Below are 13,589 nucleotides of genomic sequence, written 5' to 3'. Positions count from 1 at the left end.
TGGACCGTCAGTCTGTCCCGGATGTACCCGGCCTCTCGCAGCCTGTAGGCTCACTGTGACCCTGGACTGGCTGGATGAAAACTGGTGTAGAATTTCACTGTGTTTGGTGGAGCTGCCATCATCATTTGTAATTGGCACATAAGCGGGGCGTCAGAACGATCTGGAGTCGTGTTTCAGCACCTTCAGTAAATCTGAGCGGCAGCTTAATGCTGTTAAGGAAGATCTTTCTATTTCTGTGCTGGAGCCATGGTTCCACCTGCAACGCTCGCCACACAGCCTGCTTTCCTTCTCGTGTCTGTCATGCATGTAAGCATGCATAGGTCAAAGTTACAGCCAGTGTTTTTCTACACGTAACTACCATGAACAAAGCTGCTGATACCATAAACTCCCACAAAAGAAGAATCAGCAGCAGACACAATCTGTTGGACCTTTTTGTCAGCCATGTTAGTGATACTCATAGTTCCCCAAGTGCAACATTATACTTTTACTTTAAACTTTATCCTTTTTCCTTTTCTGGACAGGGAGGAACGCTGGTTTGAGGGCGGAGTCAAGGGAGGCCATTTACGTGAAAAGAGAAAGGCCCCATCCTCCATTCAGAGATGGCCTAAGGGTCCATCTGTCACCATCTTACATGCTGTGATTGCAGCCATTCAGCTCTCTGTGAATGAGACTCATGGCCGTTGATCAGTGAGCGTTGTTCAGTGGTCATGAGAATTTGCATATTAATGATCATAAACTGACCTCCCAGCCCATTGTTCCGTCAGTGCTGCTGGTTTCAGTCATTATGCAGATGTTTACAAGGTTGGAAACCTGCAGTCAGCTGAGACTGAAGAAGGCAGTTGGATGAGTGACAAAACATTTCTCCCACTGAAAACATCCAGATGAACAGAATTCATTTTTTGGGGCTGTTTATAATAGATGTAATTTATCCACTCCGGGTTTTTTATTGTTGGTATTACATGTCCAAAGAATAGAAGCCATGATGTGATCCTGCAACAATTTAATTGCATACTTTAAATTTATCAGGGATCTCTGGGGTGTCTTTGTTTGAAATCATTAACAATAGCAGCCCGTCTGACAGCCTGGTGGAAGTGTTTCAACAAATGTGTCCTTAGAAGTTTATTTAGATGGTGCTATTTCGAACAATTCTGACTTTACAATTAACATGAAACCACTGTACTTGTGCATACGAGTTAGAAAAGGCTTCACACACCTGCAGCACATTTTTAAAGTAATATCCTGGTCTTATTTTCTCACTTGATGCAGACGTACAGGATACGGACATTTATCTGCAATACCTACAACTTAAATCAGTTGTCCACTCACTTAATACTGAGCTTAATACTATAAATGTTATCTTTCCACAGGCAACTTCAACATCCAATTACAAAAAAAAAGAAACATGGGAATCAGACCTATCACTACTATCACTCCATCACTACTAATGCCAACATCTGGAATGAGATTTGCAGAAGCATCTATTTCAAAACAAAATCTGCCAATTTACAGCTAATGCAATATTAAATATTCCACAAAACTCAGCTTTCTAGACAAACAACTTTAAATAGGAGTCACATCAGGATTGTTCACAAAATTAGGTAAATGGTTTTATGCAGCTCTGCTTTTACAGTTAAATCGACTTAAACTACAGTATAAAAGAGCCCTTGCACTGCAGTGGTGGTCTCTTTGATTGAAGCCCAAGTCAAAAAAGCCCAGTATGCAGATGGCATTGCTGTCTTCAGTAATAGATTAAAGTTTATTGTCATGTACACTGCAAAACACAAATGGTTACTCTGAGCAATGAAATTCTTGCTTTGCGAGTTCCCAGGCAGGGGACAGAAGTAGTGGTGGTTGAAGTGAGCCTTCAGAAAACGAGGGAAACGGCTGGCTCACCAGAGGAATGGGCGCAGGCATCTGCCAGGTGGCAGGAGTGTGATCTGTGTGCCGTGGGTGGGTGCGGTCCTTAATGATGTTGTGTGCCCCTTTTCCGACCTGGGTGATGTAAATCTCCTGTAGTGGTGGGAGGGGTACTCCACAGGCAAACTGTGCTGTTGGAATTACCTCACTGTGATGGAGTTTGTCAGGACACTCTTTGCTGTGCATCTGTAAAGGCTGCTAAGAAGTTTGGAGGTTAATCGAAATATTCTCAGCTTCCTTAGAAAGAAGAGGTTTCAAGATCGAAACCATCATGAACTGAACACACCTGCAAAGCAGGTTGCTGAATTTAGATGCGTGAGTGTCATTGAATACCTGTGCCTGTGAAAGAAGTTAGTTGCACATGATTATGTTCTTTCTAGCACATGGCTTTGGAAATAAATATAATTCCATATTTTAGTTATAAAAAGGGGGTTGTCATAGTTTACCCCTTCAACATCAACCAGGTAACCAAAAAACTCAAGACGACCTCAGAATCTGGAGCTTTTTCCTATAAGAGATCTGGAAGTGAGAAAAGGCAATAAATAGACATTTTCACATAAATCTGCAACAGTAGGGCTGATGAGAAATAGAAATCTATTTTAATATTTGATATCTGGCAAATAGGTCTTTAAATTAGTTGGTGTTGATGCTTCTTATCACCTGTCCATGGGCCTTTGGAGAAAAAGCCCATGGACGGTGTCTGCTCATTATACTGGAGTGCTTTTGAAGAGAGGTATTTTGAATATAACTTTGTAAGGTGTAGTCCCCTCACTTATGTACTCATCAGTAAAAAAGCTGTCTTTGTGCCATCTGAATTTCATGTTAATTCCAGACAGAGGAGGATTTTTTTAAAGGTTTATTTGAAGATCATCACACACTGACAGTGGTTTTTTTTTTTTACATCGGAGTTTCAGTGGTAGAGCACAGAGACAACTATGAAAAAGGCAAATGTATTGATTTATTTATTGATTTGGTGTCGATAAAGTAACTATCTAAACTCTGTAACATTAAAAACAGTCAGAATCTTCTCCTTCACTCATGCATCGTTTCACTATAAAACAGTCACATCACATAAATCCTGCTGAGGGGAGATTACAAGTGCAGTCTCTTCAGAATCTTCATCTTTATTTCCACCACTCATTCCTTCTGAATGACTTTGACCTTCATCACGTGAGGTACTCGTTTCATCCTCATCCTTGTCCTTGCTCTGGTTCCCCTCCTCTTCATTCTGTCTGTTTAGTGCCCTCTCCCTCAGATCATCCCCCTCCAAACTTGAGCAGTCATCCGAAGTGTCGCTGTCTTCCTCCTTGTGTTCTCCTTTTTCCTCGTTGCTTAGTTCATTATTAGCTCCTTCTCCACCCCTCCACACCTCTCCCTCATCTGCCTGTCCTCCTTCTGTGTCCTCCATGGCATCCTCCTCCATGGCATCCTCTGCTGGTCTCTTGTCCCCTGGCCAAAGCTGAACACCCTGGTGGTCCTCCAGGTTCCTGATCCAGGTTCTCAGCCTCTCCCTCACATCTAATAGGAACCTGGGCACAGAGCCGCTATGGCCGGACTGCTGGCACACGTGATGGAGATATGCCACAAGCACCATCAAAACCATGATGACCAACAGAATGACAATAAGCCAAATCTTCACTGCCTTTTCGGTTGTGGAGAGTGAGGAAGTTGTGCTAGGTAGAGCTGTATTTGTTGTACCTGATGGAACAACGGTTGTAACTGAATTGGATGTTGGGGAGGATGTTGTTGTGCTGTTTGTAGCTCCAGAGGGAGAGTGTGAATAGCCTAAAGTTTGAGTAGATGTCGTATTGTTCTCTAGAGTATAGTTTTGAGTGCCGGTAGCAAAAGATACGGGAATCAAGAGTATCAGTATAAACACTGACATAAGAAGGATGGCTTTGGTCCTCATGGTGACTCTGTAGATCACTAAAAAGACAAAAAGCAGAAACTGCAGTTAAAATGATGTGAATCGCAAGAAATGACCTCAGTAGCTCTAAACTCAATGAACAACTTGTGAACAGATTTGTCAGGTAATGTTTCTTTAAACACTAAATGATTATTCAGTTTTGTTTATATAGCACCAAACCACAACAACAGTTGCCTCAAGGCGCTTAGTATTGTAAGGTAAAGACCCTACAATAATACAGAGAAAGCCCAACAATGACACTTTGGGAATGAAAAACTCCCTTTGAACAATCAGAAACATCTGGCAGAACCAGGTGACCAGTAGGGGCTGTGGGGAGGGAGATGGTCAACAGTGGGTGCCTCCCCTACTAAAGAAGCATGCCGTGGTGGAGAGCTGGAAAAAGAAGCAGCGGCAACAACAGGTAGACACTACAAAGGCACACACAGGAAGACGTGTGTGTAAAAACATAAACCCCACATTGTTTGCAATAAACAATTTCTGTAAATGTGCAGATGTGATTGTTTGCCAGCAACTTTCCTCTCTATTTGGAACTGTATACAGTAGATACAGCAGTACCTGTACTCTATAGCTCCATCCAGCAGGAAAATAGTTACATATTGTTAATGCACATATTTTAAATGTTTTAAAGAACTTCAATAACTCAATAGACTCAAGACATTTGCCTGAATATTTAAAAAAATGATTTATAATGTTTATTTTCATTCTTCCATGATATGACATTAGTGTCTCCTCACTGTGCAGCTGGTCTTTTTTCCTGCTACTTATCTCTTCTCCTGCATATTGCATTACCATTCTGAACATGTGTCTGTCTCGTGGTTACAGCGTCACCAGTTTGCTCTGGTTTTTCAGAGGTTTTTCTTTCCCACGTTACTGAGTGCTTGCTAAGAGGGGAACTTTGCATTACACTGTATACAACAGATGCATAGAGTCTGACAGATTGGAGATGAAACTACTTTAGCAGAGGTACAAAGGTGAAGAAGAAGCAAGAAATCTGCTATATTTAACATCATAAATGATAAACACGCTGTACAGTTACAGCAGCTGTGATTTAGCTAGAAGCCAGGCAAACAGGTTTTTCACTTGCATTTTATTTAGAATTGAACTATTGACATTATTAACATCATATTTTATAAACTGATATCTGAAAAAAATGTTCAGCTATGATTATGAGACACACACCTGTGTGAAGTGACAATCAGTCATGCTTGTATTAGTTACAGGAAGTATGCTGTCATAAGAGTTTTAGTTGCTTTTAGGATAATTAAAAATACAAGACTGACTGATGAAAAGCACACGGACACTCGCTGAAAACTTCACGAGGTACACCTGGTCAGCTGCTTGTTAATGCAAATCAGCAAATCACATGGCAGCAACTAAATGCATGTAGGAATGCAGTCATGGTCGAGATGACATCAGAACGGCGAAGAAAGGTGATTTAAGTGAATCTGGTTGTACTGAGTATTTCAGTAACTGCTGATCTACTGGGATTTCCCCATATAACCATGTCTACAGTCTACAAAGAAACTGGTCAGAAATAGAGCAGCAGCAGCTTCCTGTGTGAGAACGCCTTGTTGATGCCAGAGGTCAGAATGGCCAGGCTGTTTTGAGCAGACAGGAAGACAACTGTAATAACCTTTCTCTATTTGTGTTGTGTACTCTTCGTTGTGCATTTCAAAAAGAGCACCTTGGAATGCTAACACATGAAGCTTTAAGCAGATGGACAACAGAAAACCACACTGGCTTCCACTCCTGTTAGCAAAGAACAGGAAACTGAGTCTACAGTTTTTGTGAAGCCATGAAAACCGTTTGCACAGAACACTCCACTAATAACGAGAATGCCAAATGTTAAAGTAAAAAGGTTATATTTGCCCTGTTCACTGACTCACACTCGTTCAGGCTCAGGATGTGGTTAGTTCTGTGCACTCTGCATCTGTGTTTCACTGAAAAAACAGGAAATCGATTTTGCACCTATCTGCAACTTTGCAACAGCAACTGCAGTAATCAGGGGGTTTTCTAACTGGCACCTGTGAATTCTGACTGTTCTATACACAGGACTAATTGTTCTTTTCACTGACAACAAAGTGAGTTTCACTGCTTCAGTCCACTTCAGATCACTGAGATCTGCACGTGGCCCACCATGTTAAATATTTATAGTGTGGTCACTGTAATGAAGCTTTCATTGCAGTGACCACATTAGAGTTCCTCATGAATAATGACAGCTGCTGAACTCTTATGAATCTCTGTAAAAGGAAACTCAGTTTCAGTTTAGTTAAATCATCCCAGGACTGAAGCTGATTCTAGCCGCATGTTACATATTTTATTACCTTCAATTCAGATAGATTTCTCTCATACTGAAACACAGGAAACGTTTGTTCTTTGAGAATGAAGAACATTTACAACAGGTAGGCAGAAGACAAGGAGGTGAATAAATATGTCCAATAAAGAAATGAGTTAAAATAAATGGGAAACTTTATAATACCAGAAAGATACAATATTAAAAAGTAACAAACCAAACTAAAAACTGCAAGTATTTACTTACTCAGTAAATGAACAATTCAGTGAAGTAATGCCAAGCTCCCAAGAAAGACAGGATGTGAAGGAGGCAAAGTTATAGCTACGTATGTGAGAAGACTTAGAGAAGGGAAAGAAAGCAGACACTGAGGGTGGGTGGGGGAACAACAAAGATGAAGGCTTCAGAAAATAGCTTGCCACATGCTCTCATCTCACAGGTCTCATGCAGTCATTTGTCTAACTTTCCTTTTCTAGCATTCAAATGCAGCAGATATAAAATGCTAAAGACAGAAATTAAAGCTGCAAACACAGAGGGCAGATGACCTGTGCTACAGCTTGGGCGAGCTGTTGGTGATTATACGCACGCAGTCGTTTCTATAAAGCATGTGAAGTTTAGGACAGATTACATGATGTACAACTGTGAAATACAATGTGATGTCCTAGAATAAAACAGCCCTACAGGTCATGTTAATGTCCTAACACAGGGGTCAGCAACCTTTAACACCCAAAGAGCCGTTTGGACCCAGTTTCCACAGAAAAGAAAACACTGGGAGCAGCAAATACTTTTTGACATCTAAAATGAAGATAACACTGTTATTGTTTTTTACCTTTACGCTTTGTATAAACAACTAAATTGTGTTGCTTATGAAATCCATGAAGTGCTACAGAGAAAATTAAATTTTATTTATGTAATGAACACATTTTGAACTCTTAAAAAAATATAACAAACATGAATTAAAAAGCTGAACTTAAATTATTCATATAGCAAACAAAAACTGTAGTGAGCCGTCATCCTTATATCACCTTTGGGATTTTGCGGCCTGTAGCGGAGCTTTGACCTGAATTTTAAAAATAATTGGAAAAAATCAACTGAAAAATAAATATTTGCAAAATATCTGGATAAATATTTATTTTACATGGCTAATGTGTGTGTCGCAGTGTGGTCTGCAGTGCCGCTGCAGGGGAGGCACCTGAGCGGCATCCTGTCAGTCTGTGCTCTCTCTGCTGTTGTGTTGGTGTGTGTGGGCTGTGAGCTGGACAGCTACAGCCGGCTGTGTGGCTACAGCAACCATGTGTGTAAAGTGGTCAATCCGGTTGTTCAGTGATGATGCGACGAATCCTACTTCCGGGCCTAAAGTAGTCTGCGTTTAATATGGCTTTTGTGTTGTTAACATGTTTAATGTTTTGTATTTTCTTCTATTTGATCTCAAAAAGCTCCTAAAACAGTCAGTGATCACTGTTGACCTCCCTCGGCTTTTATTACCGCTAATCATTTATTTAAGCTCAGTTTTTAAAACCTTAGGATGTAACTACAGCCCAGCCCATGCAGCAGTATATGAATGACTAACCTCGTATTGTGGATGGATTATCTCAGTTGTTCTCCTGGCTGAAGTTTGGTCCTTTTACAGCATCCTGCCATGCGATTACATTTGTTCCTGACCACCGAGAACACTCGCGTTAACTTTTATCGAGTGGAAAAAAAGTTAGCTTGTTTATATATTATGCTAACATAGCTGTGTCGCTAGCAGTCACGTAGCACATCATTATATACCAGCTAGCCCAACTTCAGTAACCCTACAAACGTCACTGCTGTTTAGTTTTCTGTCTTCATTTATGCTGGAAGTGATAGCAGAGCTGTACGTTTGAATTTGTTTCCAAAACCCCGCAGTCAGGACATGCTATATTGTATTTAGATAGAAGCTAGCGAGCTAACTCCCTGCTAACTTCTAACTCCGTTAAATGTCATAAATTCCGTTTTCATGGATGCCTGGATGTTAAACTCAATTGTTACACCTGGTAGAGCAGAACGCTGATCATTTTATTAAAGATGAAAGACTTTAGACAGTTTTTCAACTCTCAGTAATGCCATAGTGATCGTTTGATATATGGACCTGCAGCGGAGTTTAGACCCAGACACGGCTAGTGACGTCAGACTGAACAACCGGATAAAGAAAAAAAGCATGTTCGTGCAAACATCATTTTTTTCCAAACCACGTGAAGCCGCAGTATAAAGACTAAAGAGCCGCATGTTGCCGACCCCTGTCCTAGGAGAAGGCCTGAAATAGTGAAACGAGAACATTTTAACCCTCGTGCTCATTGTGAAAATTTAGCATAAACATTGTTGAAATTGCTGTTCTTGGTGCTCCCTTAACAGACCACAACAAAATACAGTGCACTCACCACAAAACAAAGCATGTTGCTGCTACCTTTGAAATATCTCAGCTTGCATAGGAAATATAATGCCCATCCCTTCTTGTAACCAGCCTTTGTAAGCTTGTTGTCAGTCTAAACACCCAAACATACGACTTAAATCCTGTTCTGCCCTCTTCTTTCACCATCTCTGAAAGTCTTATGTAGCAGACGATTTCTCCCAAACCACACCATTAGTGCTCTGTACTCCTGCTACTGTCATAAATGCACAAGAGAGTTTCAAGAGGTGGAGCAAGACTTTTCTCTGCATGTGAGCTGAGGCTACTGCAATGACATCTTGTGGCACTATGGAGGCGTTTGCTATCCCCATGTATGAGACCCACACATTCTCTGCATGTGCGTCTCTCAGCTTAAGCAGTGTCAGAGCGTAAATGGAGCGGATACACCAACATGGCTCCAAATTTACATCATTTCAAGTCACTAAATTAAAGAAGTTATTGTAATGATATAATGAATCCAACTCACAAAAGAAATGAGTAAAAAACACATTTCACTATTTTAGCTTCCTCGATGCTGCACACTGATTAGATATTTTATTTTAGGTTTCTGTAATGCGTCATCCACCACTATGCACGAGCTCTTTGATCAATTGTATTGTCTAGATGCATTCTCCATCATCCAGGTAAGTAAATCTCCAAAAGTTGATTGTGTTCATCTGGACGTAGCGTTTTCAGTGGGAGAAACGTTTCGTCACTCATCCAACTGACTTCTTCAGTCTCAGCTGACTGCAGGTTTCCCCAACCTTATAAACGATATATTTGCATAATGACTGAAACCACCCACTGAAGGAACAATGATGAAGGAACTGTCCTCCCAACTGTCCTTCCAGGCCTTTGTTCCTTCAGTGGGCTAGTTTCAGTCATTCTGCAAATATATTGTTTATAAGGTTGGAAACCTGCAGTCAGCTGAGACTGAAGAAGTCAGTTGGATGAGTGACGAAACGTTTCTCCCACTGAAAACGTCCAGATGAACACAATCAACTTTTGGAGATCAATTATATTATTTGTACTAAAATATACATTTTCAATTGACTTTAACAAAAAGCAGAAGGAACAGTAAAGCTTGTTCTTATTTTTCTTTAAGATATCAAATTACAGTTTTTACTTGCATTCCTGAGCAGAAAAACATGTTTTATTGTTTGAACGTTATGCTTGATTAATGCCTGACTTCCCAGAGAAGTACCAGATTTCTAAAATTCATGTATGTCTTCTTGTTTTTATGACAGGTTGAAGGTTTCGGCTGCAGTATCACTGCCCACATCAGCAACAGGAAAAGTGCAGCTGCAAAGGCTGAACCAGAAGCAAATTTGTGGCAGTGACACCACACTCTCATCTCTCGTGACCCCACACTGTCAGAGGATGCATGTAAATGCATGCGGCATGGAAAAAACATATTTTTTCTTTGTTTGTTTCACAGCAGGTAAGCTTGCTTGTTTTTCTCATCAGCCAATCTTTTTGGTAAAATGGTTCTAGGAACCATATTATCTTGATATATACACAGTACAGCAGCTAAAATAACAATTGAACGCCACTTTTCCAAGTAAATACATTTCTAAAAGTGCTGTTGATATGAAATTCTTACCAGATGTCGACAATAATCCATCCAATCGACACATGCAAAGAAATCAAACCATATATGTCCATAAATTATGTGTAATAATGAGAAATGACACAGGAAGTATTGACATGCATACTCTGTGTAAAAGCCTTGTTGTTGGTGATGACAGTTTCAAGGGCTTGAGGGTCCTGAGCAGTATCTTAGCTGGGGTGGCTGTAGCTCAGGAGGTCTCTGTCTGCATGCCAAGTATCCTTAGTATCTAAGATACAAACCTCAAGTTGCTCTCTGATGCATCCATCACAGTATGAATGTGCGTGAATGTTAGTTAGTGAGCACTTAAAACCATAGAAGAAAGTGTGAATGACTGTGTTTGGGTGAATGTGGCATGTTATGTAAAGCGCTTTGAGAATCAGTCCATTTACCATTCCCACGACTGCACTCTTCTGGACAGAGATCTTGGATGTTATTCCTGGGATCTGTTGGAGTCACTGCACCGAGTGCTCCGATTACCATTGGGACCACCATTACCTTTACCCTCTACATTTTCTTGAGCTCGTCTCTGAGCCCTTGGTACTTCACCAGCTTCTCGTGTTCCTTCTTCCTTCCTTAACCATGTTGCTGTCATTCAGTATCACTACATCTATCATTACGGCCGTCTTCTTCTGTTCGTCTACCACCACTATGTCCAGTATATATACAGCCTGCACCTGGGGTCTTGCCTGGTGTGATAGACCCCAGCCTCTATGGATCTTGTGCTCAGAGCTTGTTGTTGTGCTGCCATGATGAAAAATCTATAGGCAGTTTTAGGTTTAGATCAACAAGTCATAAAGACAAGCATCCCACAGTGGTATCTATGAAATCGGCATTGAACAAATTTATAGAAAATCAAGTGTTTTAACAAATTGGAGTTTAAGAATTGATTTCAAGTCTTGTTTCTAACTTTGATGTTTAGTACAGAGATAATGGCTGCTATTTGCATGTGTACATTTAGTGCAGGCTACCATAAAACTTTCCATCTCATAGAAACATAGCACTCTGTGAATAGATGGCTCACAACCCCCCAAACATTGTGGTTAGCACCTTTTTTTTCTTTTCTTTTTCCAAATGTAGTATTTGTCTTTAGTCTACTGCATGTTACAAAGAATGTTTTTGTTCTATGTTGCTATTTAAAGTTCTGAAAGCTTAGAGGAGGGTTGTTTATGAATCCTGAAATCCTGCAAATGATTGGAGGACTGTTCAGAACTACATAAACTTGTGAAAATTCGGTGGGGTTTTTGTTACCGCTATGCAGAGTGTGCTTAAAAAAGAAAAAAGAAAAAGTATTTCATGATCCTCAGTATCTGTGTGTAGAAAATTACCCTCCAACTTGCTAAGAAACTACTAGATATCTAAACCAATTCTCTCTGGACGTTCGAACTCAGCTTGATCATTGATGAAGACTGTTACTGTGACCTGAAGGTTTATTGGCTTTACTTTCTACATTTTGTAATCGTATCACCAGACCTGCAGCTGATAGGTACCGACAGGCCAAGCGGAATGCGGCTCGGGTAGTGGCTGAAGCAAAAACTCGGGTGTGGCAGGAGTTCGGAGAGGCCATAGAAAAAGACTTTCAGACTGCCTCGAAGAGATTCTGGCAAACTGTCAAGCGTCTCAGTAGGGGAAAGCGGTGCTCTCAATTCAATTCAATTTTATTTATATAGCACCAAATCACAACAAAAGTCGCCTCAAGGCGCTTCACAGATACAGAGAAAAACCCAACAATCATATGACCCCCTATGAGCAGCACTTTGGCGACAGTGGGAAGGAAAAACTCCCTTTTAACAGGAAGAAACCTCCAACAGAACCAGGCTCAGGGAGGGGCGGGGCCATCTGCTGCGACTGGTTGGGGTGAGAGAAGGAAGACAGGATAAAGACATGCTGTGGAAGAGAGACAGAGGTTAATAACAGATATGATTCAATGCAGAGAGGTCTGTTAACACATAGTGAGTGAGAAAGGTGACTGGAAAGGAAAAACTCAATGCATCATGGGAATCCCCGGCAGCCTACGTCTATTGCAGCATAACTAAGGGAGGATTCAGGGTCACCTGGTCCAGCCCTAACTATATGCTTTAGCAAAAAGGAAAGTTTGAAGCCTAATCTTGAAAGTAGAGATAGTGTCTGTCTCCTGAATCCAAACTGGAAGCTGGTTCCACAGAAGAGGGGCCTGAAAACTGAAGGCTCTGCCTCCCATTCTACTTTTAAATACTCTAGGAACAACAAGTAGGCCTGCAGAGCGAGAGCGAAGTGCTCTAATAGGGTGATATGGTACTACAAGGTCATTAAGATAAGATGGGGCCTGATTATTTAAGACCTTGTATGTGAGGAGCAGGATTTTGAATTCTGGATTTAACAGGAAGCCAATGAAGGGAAGCCAAAACAGGAGAAATCTGCTCTCTCTTTCTAGTCCCTGTCAGGACTCTTGCTGCAGCATTTTGGATTAGCTGAAGGCTTTTCAGTGAGTTTTCAGAACTTCCTGATAATAATGAATTACAGTCGTCCAGCCTGGAAGTAATAAATGCATGAACTAGTTTTTCAGCGTCACTCTGAGACAGGATATTTCTAACTTTAGAGATGTTGCACAAATGGAAGAAAGCAGTCTTACATATTTGTTTAATATGTGCGTTGAAGGACATGTCCTGGTCAAAAATGACTCCAAGGTTCCTCACAGTGTTACTGGAGGCCAAGGTAATGCCATCCAGAGTAAGAATCTGCTTAGATACCATATTTCTAAGATTTTCAGGGCCGAGTACAATAACCTCAGTTTGATCTGAATTAAGAAGCAGAAAGTTAGCGGCCATCCAGGTCTTTATGTCTTTAAGACATTCCTGCAGTTTAACTCATTGGTGTGTGTTATCTGGCTTCATGGACAGATAGAGCTGGGTGTCATCTGCATAGCAGTGTAAATGTATGCTATGTCTTCTAATGATGCTGCCTAAGGGAAGCATGTATAATGTAAACAGAATTGGTTCTAGCACTGAACCCTGTGGAACTCCATAATTAACCTCAGTGTGTGAAGAGGACTCTCCATTTATATGCACAAACTGGAGTCTATTAGATAGATATGATACAAACCACTGCAGTGCAGTACCTGTAATACCTACAGCATGTTCTAATCGCTCTAATAGGATATTATGGTCGACAGTATCGAATGCTGCACTGAGGTCTAGCAGGACAAGCACAGAGATGAGTCCACTGTCAGAGGCCATTAGAAGATCATTTGTAACCTTCACTAAAGCTGTTTCTGTGCTGTGATGAGCTCTGAAACCTGACTGAAACTCTTCAAATAAACCATTCCTCTGCAGATGATCTGTTAGCTGTTTGACAACTACTCTTTCAAGGATGTTTGATATAAAGGAAGGTTGGAGATTGGCCTATAACTAGCTAAGACTGCTGGGTCTAGAGATGCTTTTTGAGTAAAGGTTTAACT

The 13,589-nt window shown here is 40.9% G+C and overlaps 2 protein-coding genes across 2 annotated transcripts in view; one reads left to right on the top strand and one right to left on the bottom strand.

Annotated features, from left to right (window-relative positions):
- Positions 1 to 2,912: 2,912 nt before the first annotated feature.
- On the bottom strand, positions 2,913 to 6,485 carry LOC146571790 (uncharacterized). The gene is made up of 2 exons (XM_085275745.1): positions 6,384 to 6,485; positions 2,913 to 3,843 (listed from the first exon to the last, which is right to left on the bottom strand). Coding segments are annotated over exons 1-2 (876 nt in total). The 5' UTR covers positions 6,385 to 6,485; the 3' UTR covers positions 2,913 to 2,968.
- A 3,378-nt stretch (positions 6,486 to 9,863) lies between these two features.
- The window catches only part of LOC146571788 (CD48 antigen-like), a 38,368-nt gene continuing 34,642 nt past the window's right edge, over positions 9,864 to 13,589 (top strand). The window contains exon 1 of the mRNA XM_085275733.1: positions 9,864 to 9,985. Within this exon, the coding sequence (XP_085131859.1) occupies positions 9,925 to 9,985 (61 nt within the window). The 5' untranslated portion in view covers positions 9,864 to 9,924. The remainder of the gene's footprint in view (positions 9,986 to 13,589) is intronic.

This window comes from Mchenga conophoros, linkage group LG6 (genome assembly GCF_057382185.1).
Source record: "Mchenga conophoros isolate Kocher_MC1m ecotype Shallow Benthic linkage group LG6, M_conophoros_male_GT1.1, whole genome shotgun sequence".
In the NCBI taxonomy this organism is placed as follows: Eukaryota; Metazoa; Chordata; class Actinopteri; order Cichliformes; family Cichlidae; genus Mchenga; species Mchenga conophoros.
The sequence above is the reverse complement of the archived record's forward strand: the minus strand, read 5'-3'. Positions and strand labels throughout refer to the sequence as shown.